This window comes from Argiope bruennichi, chromosome 9 (genome assembly GCF_947563725.1).
Source record: "Argiope bruennichi chromosome 9, qqArgBrue1.1, whole genome shotgun sequence".
In the NCBI taxonomy this organism is placed as follows: Eukaryota; Metazoa; Arthropoda; class Arachnida; order Araneae; family Araneidae; genus Argiope; species Argiope bruennichi.
This window is the reverse complement of record NC_079159.1, coordinates 96,193,664-96,207,233: the sequence shown is the minus strand read 5'-3', so window position 1 is coordinate 96,207,233 and position 13,570 is coordinate 96,193,664. Positions and strand designations below refer to the sequence as shown.

The 13,570-nt window shown below is 29.9% G+C and overlaps 1 protein-coding gene across 1 annotated transcript; it reads left to right on the top strand.

The window, feature by feature from the left end:
- The first annotated feature begins 333 nt into the window (after positions 1-333).
- On the top strand, positions 334-4,407 carry LOC129984552 (uncharacterized). Its single transcript, XM_056094460.1, has 2 exons — positions 334-1,240; positions 3,989-4,407. The coding sequence occupies exons 1-2, from the start codon at positions 486-488 to the stop codon at positions 4,395-4,397; spliced, it is 1,164 nt and encodes a 387-aa protein (XP_055950435.1). The 5' UTR covers positions 334-485; the 3' UTR covers positions 4,398-4,407.
- Positions 4,408-13,570: the final 9,163 nt, after the last annotated feature.

Below are 13,570 nucleotides of genomic sequence, written 5' to 3'. Positions count from 1 at the left end.
TTCTATTTAGGTCGTTAACGTTTAAAACAAACGACTTGATTATTTCTTTGTTTTTGAAGTAATATCATGGAGATTTTTCTAAATAACGCAACTTTTCTTGGAAAATATTTTATAGGAAGAACCAAATACGTTATAAAACACATATTAATCTATGGAGCATCAAAATCTTGAACAAGGCGGGGGGTTTTGCATCTTCAACAACCATGCCATATAGATGACACAAATATCACACATTTTACTTCGCTGATATATTTCAGACTGATTCAAATAAAAATGGAAGAGATGAAATGAAATGAAATGCCAAATCGGGAATTCAGATTCAACTCTCATCAGTAAGTTTCATAGGCAAAATTAACTAAATATCACGAATGAAATATTCGAGATACAAATTTTAACTCAACGGATATCCTCTGACTCTTTTCATCAATGTTGCATCAGAAAAGACGATTCCTGTGTTTTAAAACGATGTATTTATAGCTTGAATAATGGATACATACTTTCATAAAATACAATTACAAATTATCATAATACATCGTGCTAAAGATGTTGCTGTTTTAGATTTTAAAATCCATAAATCATTGGAACATTTAAATTTGAGCGCAAATGAGTACAGTTTGCAGAGGAAATCTATAATCACGTGTGAAAATATACGAAAATGGATCCAACCAAATAGGCAGATTTTGTACAAATATCACCTCGATTTGCCCAGATATTTGGAAAACTTTCGTTCAAAGGATAGAGTCGATATTGTGCCAGAAAACGTTTTCCACTTGGGCGACATATATGTCTGCCATAGCATTTATAACCTTGGTTTGGAAACATTCATAGTGGAAGCAATTAAAAGGCATAGATATAATAAGACAGAGAAATTAAGGAACTATATGAAAATCCTTACGCTCCTGAATTTCCGCCAGAACTCGGAAGCCACTTTGCAATTTTATAACAATTTAGTACCAATTTTATATAATGAGAATTGCACAGATTCTAAACTTGTGATAGATTTCATTAGCCAGTTTAACTTTTGTTGGTGGCTTTTTAATTATGAAAATCCGAATGTTTTAGATTATATCCTTCACCATGCGCAGAGAATTCAATGCACCAACAATCTATGGCAATTTCTACAACCAGGAATAAGTCCAGTCAATATGTGCTTTCTACGACACAAGATTACCAACGTTCGCATTCTGCTTATGTATGGAATCTCCATGAACATCCCAACAGAATTTGATTTCTATCATTAGTAAGTAAATTTTAACATTTATTATTCACCTAATTATCTTTAATGTCCAATTGGGATTAAATAATGGGTGCAAAAATTTCAATCAAATATTTTGTACAACTATGTCTTAACGCATTCCTCAGCAAAATATTTTTAAGTTTCACTTTTTGATAAACATGCAACTCTTTTTATTTTAGAAGTTGTGCACTGTTTTGTTGGTTTTCCTATTTGTTTCTCTAATTTTTTGTCTACGTCTTTATACGTCCAATTATTACATCACAGGAAAGAGACATAGTGTTTAAAAATGGACTCATGTTTAATATTTTTCCTATATCTTTAATCGTAAGTCGACAAAATTCAAAAATTTTATTAAAAAGTATGCATTATACTAAAACCTAAATAGTGTGAAAAAATTAATCAGAATCTTCATTTCTTAGGAACAAGAACGATGATTTCAGTTTAATTTCAATATTGAATTAAATTGTTGTAAAATGCGCTTAAAACACTTTTTAAAAACTGATTAAAAGTAGCAAAAAATTGCTATCATTAAAAGATTCTATTTATTTTTGAATTTTATATCGTAGCCGAAAGCCGTCAACTGGTGTTAATCATCTTTCTTTGCTCAGACATAAAGATTATGTAAGCCATTGTGAACGGAAATGGGGTAGCATCTCTTACAGTGAACGATGTACATTACTAAATGGGAGGAGTGGACTGATTTCTTGACTATAAGGATTCAAGAAAAGATTTCTTCCGTTGAAGTGAAGTTTAGTGTGCCCCCGAGTTTGTCGCCAATATGGTAACGCAACGAAACGATCTTATAGAAACCCTAATGCTGTTTTGTTTACTACTTTTCACAGTAATTGAGTTGTACATGAACTAGCTACTATTTTATGAAAAATGTTAAATTAAAAATAATAATAAATATAGATTAAAGATTTTAATTTATTTTGTATTATAATAAAAAGTTTTTTATGCTAATAAGACACTGTAATGTTATTTTTAATGTTAATACGAACAGAAAATATTGATTCTTTTGCAATACTTAACTGTCGGTATGCGTTTTAGAAATCGTCTGCAATGGAATTCCTTGCACTTTTCGTAATTCTTTTTCTAATCTGACGGTTTCCTTTATAATTCGTTATGTCGGCAATTGTTCGAGAACGGATATGTGATGAATGGGATGGCAGGAAATATTTTGAACCTGCAGAATGAATGAAGGGTGAGTAGAATATATATATATTTACGAGTTGATGAAGTTGAGAAAAGGATGCCTGTTTGAAACTTTGTATGGGGAATGGTTCGATTGCTTCTTTTCTCGTTCTTTGTTTCTTTTGATTATGTACTGTTCTTGTTATCCACACAGGCATTATGTTCAATGAGCTAGCGAAGCTACTAGGATCCTGCTCTCGCTGCTAGCGAAGCCGTAGAATGTTTTTTAAAGTTAAAAAATTCTGCCTGATGCCTTCTTCAGATGCCGAAGGCATCGCATGCTCTAAATTTTACTCACCGGCATAGCCGGTTTGAAAAATTTCTTTATTTCAAAAGTGTTAAGATAAACAGCGATAGTGATCACAAATGTTTAAAAAATTCTCAGATTAAACAATACTTATCAGTGAAGATAATAATTTTAATGCACAAAGTGGTAACCGTAATTGTTTTGCAGCAATGTTGTTTATTTTTTCCGCCATCTTTATTGTTGACTTGGCATCCTTGGCGCAGTAAGGAGCACACTAAACTACACTTTTATCATTTCTTCTTTCTGGAGGTACGTTAAGAATACGTACTAAATGGGAGGACTGGGCTGATTTCTTGACTATAATAATTCAAGCAAAGATTTTTTCTTTCTGGAAGTATGTTAAGAATATAATCATTACAAACCTCATTGAATTCAATCCAGAGGGTAAACTTTCAGCTGCTCTTAAAAATGTGTGTGACGTGTGTGACATTTTTTACTAATGTAATCCTTGCATCGCCGCTGCGAATTTTTCATTATTACCATAGGTGGCATCTACTGTAGAAAGTTTAATCGTTAATATGTTTGTTTCTTTGAATTTCGCTTAACCTTTATCTTTTGCCAATTGTTTTTACCTTTCTTACTCTCGTCAATTTGTGCTAACACTCTTCAACATAAAATCTGTTTATTTGTCCTCTGCTTCCACTCTTTCATTTTCACTGTATATTTTAAAGACAATGTGCATATTACGTTTTGAATATGTATTATTCAAACACTTACAGCAAATACTTACCGCACAATTATGCTTTGGCATCAGGACATTCATTTTTAATTATACCCCTCTTAGCAGTCCCGGGGGGGGGCACCTCTTAATCGAGAATAAGAAGACTTCCGGCATGGTAGTCGATTCTCGCCAGCCCTGTGGGTACACGAAAAAGTGAGGGGTCTGGTTCATCCCATTGATGACAGGACTACTTCCTTAGGGAAGAGTTGTATCGTGGCCGGCTATGTCTCTTAAGACTCAACCACAGTTCCCGTTAGTGTTGCTATCGCGGCGGACTGGTCATTCAAGTGTTTTCGTGTGCCTTTCGGCGGGTCGGACTTGTTAATTTATGATGTCTTATCACAAAATGCCGGGGAAAATTGTTAAGATATCTTTCCAGCATTGGCCAGCATTCAGAAACATTATCTTGAGCTAATATGACTTGTATATTAATTATGTACAAGATAAATTTGTATAAATATTTTGTAAAATATTGCAGGGTAAATCTTGAGTATGCAAAAGGACTTATAGAATTTGTTTTACTTCATAGCATCAACATCCCCAATTGGATATTTCAGGAAGCTGTTCAACGAGGTTTCGTGAGCTACAGAAGAGCTTTCCTCATTTTTCTGCTGCTATACGACTTTGAACACCACCAGCATTCACCACAGGGATTGCAATGCATCTGGAGGTCAATTAAGGATCCTTTTCTGAGCCATGCAGAGCTAGTTTTCACACTTATACAGGTGATGCCATTGGAAATGATTTTTCGAATACATTGCCATTATGCAACTTTTGTTTCTGGGGGTAGCTGCGTGTACACCCCATACCCCAGAAAACTGAAGCATTTTTGTAGAGTGGAAGTCCGGAAACTTCTACGTAGTCTTCATTTGTTACCACATGAAATTTCTCGCCTTTTTATACCAGAAAGTCTTAAGCCTTACTTATGTGAATATTAAACTCGTTTTATTATCGTACCGTCATTTTCATTTCTTTATTTATTGCTGACATAATGAGGATACACTATAACAAATTTCATTAACCTTAATATCAAAAAATATTAATTTCTACATAATTTAATCATTAATATATTTATATCGTTCACTTTATACTATAGCATTGCAGAATGAACAATTTGTTTATATTGTAGATCTTTTTTAGATAAATTATTTTATGTAGGAATACTTTGAATGATTTGTGAGTTTCTAAGCTTTTACAGTGTTTATTGCTTGTTCATTAATTAGTGAATGGCGATTAATTGATGTTTGATTGTTTATATTAATTTGTTCTTTAATTCTTTATTCTTTTGTGATAAAATTCAAACTATCCGTATTTTCATCAAATCTTTCTCTTATGTACTCTTATCGGTGAGAAATTCAGTAAAAAAAAAATGTTCTTTAACATTAATTCCAAGAGAAAGTTTCATTTTCATTACTGTAATGTTTTAAAGCTTCTATTCATTCTTTAAGCAATATAATGTAACAATTATAGTGCACTGAATGCAACGGCTAATGCAATGAAGACAGGAAGGCGTATCAAGCCAAATATTTTATCATACAATAATGTTTTGAACTAGGGATTCAAATCTTTACTTTTAACAGCATTTTGAACATTCATTTAGCTTTCCATTTGTGTAGTAAAACTTAAAATACATTTTACAAAAGTTCGCATTTATCAATAAGTACTTAAAATACAGTTTTTCACTTGAAAAACCATATTTTAAGTTAAAAAACAAGTGTCGTTTCAATAACATCGCTTAGTAAAGACATTGGGGCAACCATTCAATTTAATTTTTTTTATCTTCGTTGTGCTGATTAGTTTGTAATTATATATCTAAAAAGCTAGAAACATAAATAAACGTCAGTGAAATTTCAAAGAAGCTAGAAAAATATCTGATTTCTTTACCATAAACATAACATCTCAAAATTTCGATAGTGTTTCCTCTCAAAAATATACTTGATTCATTTATGTTTATTATTATTTATTTATTAATAATTACACTCTTGATCTCATTCTATTGGAATTAAAAGAGTGTAAAAATATAATACACTAAGAGTACAAAAAATGAATGCCTTTTCGTTTATGGGAGTAAATTGGAATTCCAACATGCGATAAATGTGCTCCTATATGAAATTTAGATACTTCTGCTCAAATTTTGAACTCTAGTGTTTCAAGCTTATTTTTATAATAGGTGATAGTACAAAAAAAGTACTCTTCAAAGTATAATAGGAGACAGTGAATAATATACTGCGGAGAATTATTTTAAATTATTAGATAAGGGATTATTACCGATAGAATATTAAGAACAAATAATTAAAAACAATATATAAGACATGTTAAAAATTCCTTTCATGTTGAATATTTCTGGAAGAAATATGTTTATCTGCTTGCATCATAATACTATTATTTTTTCCCCTCGCTTTTGTCTATTTAGTCCATTTAGGCTAAATAGAATTGGAAAATTTTATAAACCTGAAAGTATGTATAGAAAGTAATTGGACGCCTGATTTTAAATTTTTAATTGAACCTTGTTTTATACTGTAGCGTGATATCAAGTTCATTTCTTATTGAAAATAAAGCAACGAATTTCAAAATGAAATTGGCGTTTCTGGTTTGATGACTATGAATTAAATCTGTAAAGTAATCTTCTGGTATGTCATGAAACAAAAAGACATGTTTCCAATCTCTTTCTCTGAAATTCCACAAAATTAATTGCATGAATAATTTTAATAATGAGGAATTAAAATATGAAAATTAAAAGATTAGATAATAAGCCTTAAAAACGTTCTAAAAATCATAATTTTTCATTTTTTTTGTCAATACATATTAATAAATCTTAAATAATTATTTATGCTGTTAAAAACATTTTAAAAATTTATGGAAAAGCAATTAGAATGCGATGAAGATATTTTTTAAAAACTACGGCATTTATAAATTAACTTATCAGTCAAAATAATTAACCCTTCTCTCATCAAGTGCGAGTGTCGAATTGTCGCATCTCAAAACAAAAAAATTAAATTATTTAAAGGAGCTATAATGTAAAAAATAATCTACGAGTATCTGAAGAATTTTATAAATTCTTATTTGAATCAGTAGGAAAGTAAAATCTTGAAACAGAAAGATTAAAACTCTGCTCACAATTTAATTACCTTTTTTCTTCATAAGTAATAGCATCTTTTAAATCATGCGAGTCTATGCAAGAATGAACTGCTAATTCACAATCGTAAGCAAATAGGAAGAGTAATCTTTAACCCCTTAAACACCCTGTCCGATCATCATACGTGTTTTAAACTGACGCTTTTCAAGCTTATAATATTCTATAATTTACCAAAAAAATTGTACATAAGCCACTAATACCTCAAATATTCTATGGATTCTTAATTTAATCTTTTGAGAAACATATTTCTGGAACTGAAAATTAGAGAAAAAAAAATTAAACCTGGACACTTCTCCTTAAATTCCTACGCTTCATCCTCAGAAGGGCGTGTAAATTCATTAATTTAAACATGGAACAGACTCGCATACACGTAAAAGCTTAATAAAATAGGATTATGACCCATACCCGTTTTACCAAATTCTTCCAGGAAGCCAGAATAAACCTGAAAGAGTGGTTGCATTGTTACACTTATATAAAATTGATAGATCAGATTTTGGTAACTATCCCATGATACATCACAAACATGATGAAGCATAAAAAAAAATTTAATAAAAACTGTTTTTAAAAAACATTCTCTTACTAGTGTGCTAAAAAGTAGAAATTTATGCACTTTTGTTATTTCCTATATATTAGTTTCTAATTTTAAATTTCTTAATATAAATATGAAATCCTTAAGTCAGTTACTTTTTCAAATTCTTAGAAAGTGGTACCTCCCGTATGTAACCAAAATCGTTAATTTCATTAACCAATTAACTGATAATTAAGTCCTGAAGTCGAAACAGTTTATCACCCAGACAGATAAATAAGGCAAATTTTCAACTCTAATTGCTAAGAAATTGATGTGTAATTAGCTACAAAATTCTATATTTGTAATCATGAAACAAATTAATTTAAATTAAAGTGAATGAAAACATTCAATTTGCTTAGAGATTTCACTGCAAATGTATGTTTTGTCTCTTTTGTAGCTTTTAGAAAACAGTTCTATCTGTATAAATGTAGTTTTGATTTTACAGAAAAGAGAGACACAATGATATACTTCATAGTCACTTCTGCAATATCACACAGAATTCTCAAATACAATGAAATCAAATCAAAATCAAATACAACAATTTCTCAAAATATGAATTTCTTCCGACAATAGATACATTTAATCTTCTTGTAAAGTGATGTCAAATTAGAACCCGATCGGAATATCAATTCAAAATCCGATTTCACTAAGGATCCAATTGGCACACACTTGTGTAACTTGCAATTGTCAATTGGTTTCATTTTTTATCGATTATTAGGCGTCTCAAGACGATTATGCCCAAATAATAAATTTTGTTTAATCTGAAAGTTTTAAAATCATTTGAAATAAAATCATCACAGTAAGATTTTATGGTTTAATATTTATTGCTTTTTTGATATGGTATTTGTTGTTGTTGTTATTTCTTATGGCACTTACCATTGACAAGCCCGCTGTTACGAAGACAGCGACTTTAAGCCGGTGGGGGAGCGACTCTTGTTTTTATAGTAGCGCCATCTAGGGCCAAGACAACGACTTAGCTACACACACGTCACAACCCTTTTTACGGGGCGGACTTCATTTCATTCACTCATTCATAGATCGTAATTTAGACCTGAATCAGAGAACGATCACCCCTGATCCAGTACCCCCCAGTGGTATTATTCTCGACATGGGGGACTTTGTGAAAAATACCATAAAATAAATAATTTTTGAAACCGAATTAGGTATTTACGACAATAGAGAGAATTCGGATCTTGGTTCACGAAAATACTTCTTTTTTTAAGTCATAAATTCCTTCAATTAAATAGATACAAAACTAATTACTATAACGAACAGACTCATTTATGATTAAAAATTGTCATGGGGAAACTGCAAAATACACGAAATCCCTTTTATTTTAAAAGAAATTTTGATGGAAAGACATTAAGACATAAGAAAGCATACATATATCTCAATTTGCTATGTTCATTAAAACGGGACGCGATGGCCAGGTGATAAGATCTGGGCTTCGGAACCGATTTGGTTTCGGGTTTGAGACCTGATTTCACCTAAGAACCTCCATGTAAGCGGCTCTGGGGCACATTAAATCCGTCGAGGCCAAACGTCATCCAGCTGGTGTGGCTTGGAGAGGGGGATGCCAGCTCAGGTGTGTTCCTCGTCATCTGCCCGTGGTTCCAAATTACGAGGTCCGTCCCAAAATAGACTTAGTGTTGCTTTAAAAAGGATGTTAATTAAACTAAACTAAACTATGTTCATCGGGGACATGGATACAAAATTAATTATTATAACGCACGGTTCATTTATCGTCAAAAAAATATAACAGGAAAATTTTGAAGTAGCCGGAATCTCTTTTATTTTGAGAACAATTTTGATGGAAGGACATTAAGACACCACAAAATATATGTCTATGTTATGTCCGTCAAAGACAGCGATTCGAAGTTATTTGTTATAACGTACAGAATCATTTATCACTAAAAATTGTCATAGGGAAGCAGCTAAATAGACGAAATCCCTTTTATTTTAAAAGGAATTTTTATGGAAAGACATTAAGGCATCAAAAACGTATGTCTAAGTTCGTTATGTTCATCAAAGATATGGATACGAAATTAATTATTATAACAGATATTTATCATCAAAAAAATATCAAAGGAGAAATGTAATGTAGCCGTAACCCCTTTTATTTTGGGAAGACTTTTGATGGAAAGACATTAAGACATCACGGAACATACGTTTAAGTTTGGTATGTCCATCATGTCTTGCATCAGCAACTTTACAATAAACTAACTCCTGTGCCATGTGGGTGGCAAGAAGTATTAGGAATTTTTCTTGACAGAATTATATCTAGATAAACAAACACTCATATTCAAGCATAAAAAGCAAAAATACGAAAGTTTGTTTTGAAATAGAATTTCAACCTTCAAGTATCATTTGGTGGCCATATTTCAGTAAAAATCATAAATACGGAAAGAAATAATTTAAAAAATCACATTTTAAAGCGATTTTAATGAAAAAAATCATAAAGCAATTGCCTTCTATTTATAAACGTGTAAGAACATTCAACGTGATGGGCGAAAAGTTTCAAGAAAAAATACGATTCCAAGAGTTTTAAAACAAGTTCAAGAATTAGCTGCCTATAATTTTAAATTTCAACTATCTTTAAAATAGTTGGATTTAGAAACCTACGAGAAACTGCTGCAAATTTTGCAACCATTTTCCTTCAAGTCGACTTTCATGAAGGTTTCAGAAAGAAGATTCAACTTGAAAGGCATATTTTGTATCAATTTCACCTGGATCTGCCGTAAGATGGGAAGTTTTTCTTTCATGAACAAATAGTTGGTGTTGTTATTTCTAATGGCACTTATCATAGACAAGCCCACTGACTTTAGAAGTCAGCGAAGTTATGACTTGTAACATTTTCCACCTCAAAGAAGTCCGTATCATGAGCACAGTCTGCAGTTGAGGTCTCGAAAAATACATAGTGACAGCAATTGAAAATGATGAAAAAAATTGAAAAACTAAGAAGTAGCATAAAAATTTGTGAACTTTTAAACTTTGCTTCGTATTGAGATATCTGTATTTTTATGCGATAGTATTTTAACGATGTTGTACAATACGAACTGCACAGATTCTGAAACTTTTTAGCACTATAAAGAAAAGACTTTTTAGCACTTTTGTTACCCCAAAGTGAAAACCCTTGAGTTTTTAAAACTGTACTATTGCAAGCACAAAAATCTCAATTCTCTTATGATCTACTGGAATGTCTTGAGCAACGAATAGATCCAGATGCCTCCTGTTTTCTTTGTCACAAGATTCAGAGCATGTATCTCCTTACTAAATATGGAACTATTACTTTCAATCCACTTGAATTCAACTTCGAAAAACAGTAAGTAAGTTTTAATATTTATTTATAGTTTATTAATACAGATCAATATACTTTCTAATTATAAAACTTCAGCTTTTTATATTTCGTTGTATAACTTTAAAATTTTTCCATGCAGTGTATCGGTATCTTTTCATATTTAATGTCATTATTAAAAGTTCAGTATAATCTTTATTTTCTGCACCAAATACAGCTGGTATAAGAATTGAAATTCACTTTGTCTTCTGAAAAAGTAGACACTTAGATGTGATCTGTAGCAATACGCAAACATTTAATCTTAAGAAATTACATTATTCTTACTTTATACATTACATTACATTATTATTAATTTATAGATACTTTAATAAGCGATAACTACAGTGTAAATAAGTCACCATATATCGCAAATTCGGGCAGTCCTCTCCAAAATGATTACTTTTACAACTCAAATTTCCATTAATGGGAAGTATGAATTACCATTATTTTTTCTTTGTCGTAGATTTATTGGTAATCTATGTAATGTTATGTGGAATCAAGTTTTTTAACTCAAATTTCCGTTAATGGACATAATCAGAAGTGTGAATTACCATTATTTTTTCTTTGCCGTAGATTTAGTGGTAATCTATGTAATGAATATTAAGTTTTTTTTCTTCCGAAATCTCTTCATAATCACCCTGGAAGATTATAAATAACAGTAAAGTGTTTAAAGATAAAATGCAAAATCAGATCCTTTTTTTTATACTTCAACTTCCCATTCAGCAGTATTAATAGAGCCAACCATCTTGTGGTGGGATTAAATGCATTGTTAGGATCGTTTTTTATTCTTTCTTTCTTCTTTTTTTATTCTTCGACGTTTTCTTTTCATAAACTGTTCTTTCAGTAACTCTTTAATTTGATTTTAAGAATAAATATGAACAAAATAATTAGAAACAACAACTAATTAAAAAAATTTTAAGAAGATTTTGGTCAGGCGTTAGAATTAAGAAACAACGAACGAGTTGTAGTTTTTTTTACTAATTCAACATGGTATACACACTCAAAGTCAAAAGTTTGTATTTATAATTATTACTATTATTGTATGCAATGGCAGATTTAGGCATTTTGCGGACTTGGACCCAGCACATTAGGAAGCCACCTTTTTTTAATAAATTGGTCAATTTAATTTTACATGTCAGCAAATTTTAAGTTAATAAATATGTTAAAGGTTTATATTAGGTTAATTTTTTTCATTCAATAACTTTGAAAATGTTTTTTTTATCTTTATTAATGATGACTCAAAGCTATGTTAATGACAGTTAGTTGATTCCCTACTTTCATATTATTATCAACTTTGTAAGAATTTCTCGTTGCGGGACTGACAAATGATTAATTTATTTACTGTTTTGGAATCATATATTCTGTTAGCAAAAATGATTTCTAATTTTTTTTAAGTTAGCATTTAAATTTGTATTTGCCATTTTAAATGCTTGTATTATGATTCATCACCGTTTAGTGAACATTATATAATTTTTGAGCGCTATTTCCTCTTTTTTTAATAATATTTAAATTAAAATGCCTGTCCGCTATACCAGACATTCCGACTCAATGCGTTTCGAGCAGCTGTAATGTCATTAAGCTGCAACCTGAATTTATTCAATTCCAACTAATAACAATAGAATACTTTTATAAGTTAATATTAATATTTACAAGTTAATAGAATACTTTTTTTTTCACCCAATCAAGTTCAAATACATTTTTTTAAACTTGTAGTGGATGACACTTGATGTCAATACAGTTTTTTTAAATATTAATTAATTAATTAAATGTGTCCAGTAATTTCTATTTGGTCGCCAAAGTCACCAAATCCGTCGCCATGTCGCCAAATGGTCACCAAGTTCGTCACCAATTTGAAAAAGAAACTAAAATAAAAAAAAATTTCGTTGACCTAAGTAAGAATTGACTTAGAAAAATTTGTTTTATATTTTGTTTTTTCTATAATATTCAAATCTTTTGTTAACTTAATATAATAATTTTTTAACTTAATATAATAGTCACAATGTCATAATGACATGTAAAATGCCATTATAACATTGTTGTTATAACTATTTTTTTTTTTTTTGAAATTCTAGAATATATTAGTGTCTTAGATTTTTCAAACGCATATGATCAAGTTTTGATTTATCAAATTCTTGAAGATATGATATTTCTGATTTGAGTAACGAAATAAGATTAACAACATATTTGAAATGCAAAGTGTGATTGCATCTAGAAAGATTCAGAAAATATTTCAAGAATTTTCATGAAAAATTATATGTACTTTACATACTTTTTTCCGTAATGATTATTTGATTTTTTTTTCGCTGGCATTTGAATAAATTTTTAACATTGTATTATTGTTTTTATATAACTTCCCATATTTATTGAACAGCTATTTATAATATTTACTTGTAACTTACAGAAAAATTCTGAAAGTTACAAATTATACATTTTACTTTTGCGAATTAGGGAAAAAATGAATCTAATCTTTTATTTTGTTGTTTTTTTATTTAAAAAATAATTTTAAATAATTAAAAATAAACAATATTAATAAAAGCAATAGACTATCAAAATTTATATTTTCCAGTCTTATATAATGCACAATAATATAAAATGCAAATAAGTTTCAGTTCAAGAGCTTTGTATTGTTAATTTTCTAAAATATTTTATTTTTAAGAAAATAAAAAATCAAAATCTCATAATATTATATATTAATATAGGAAATTAAATTTAAAATCAACATATTAAAAAATAAAATTTTGTTAAATGCAAAATCTTTGGCAAAATGTCAACATTTTATGCTCTCTTAATATTACGCCTTTTATACCTGTTGTGTTAGAATGTCTGGTATACCGAACATATTGCAATTTTTTTATCCACAGGTTTGTTTATAAGACATTCAATGCAGTAATACTTAGTATACCAAATTAAAAAAAAATTGTTTAAATATTTCATAATTTCGACTGAAGGGATTAAAACTGAAACTAAATATGCACCTTCTTTCTGTAGAAAAATAAAAGTTGGAGCTTATATTCTGAAAAATCTCGATGATAATGTTTTAGAATTGATTCGCTTGGTTTGCTTGCATCATCCA

Excerpts from the sequence above, each read along its gene's own strand:
- LOC129984552 (XM_056094460.1), top strand. The coding sequence starts at position 486 with ATGGATACATACTTTCATAAAATACAATTACAAATTATCATAATACAT. Across the intron at positions 1,241-3,988 it reads GAATTTGATTTCTATCATTA|CATCAACATCCCCAATTGGA; the intron begins GTAAGTAAATTT and ends TTTACTTCATAG.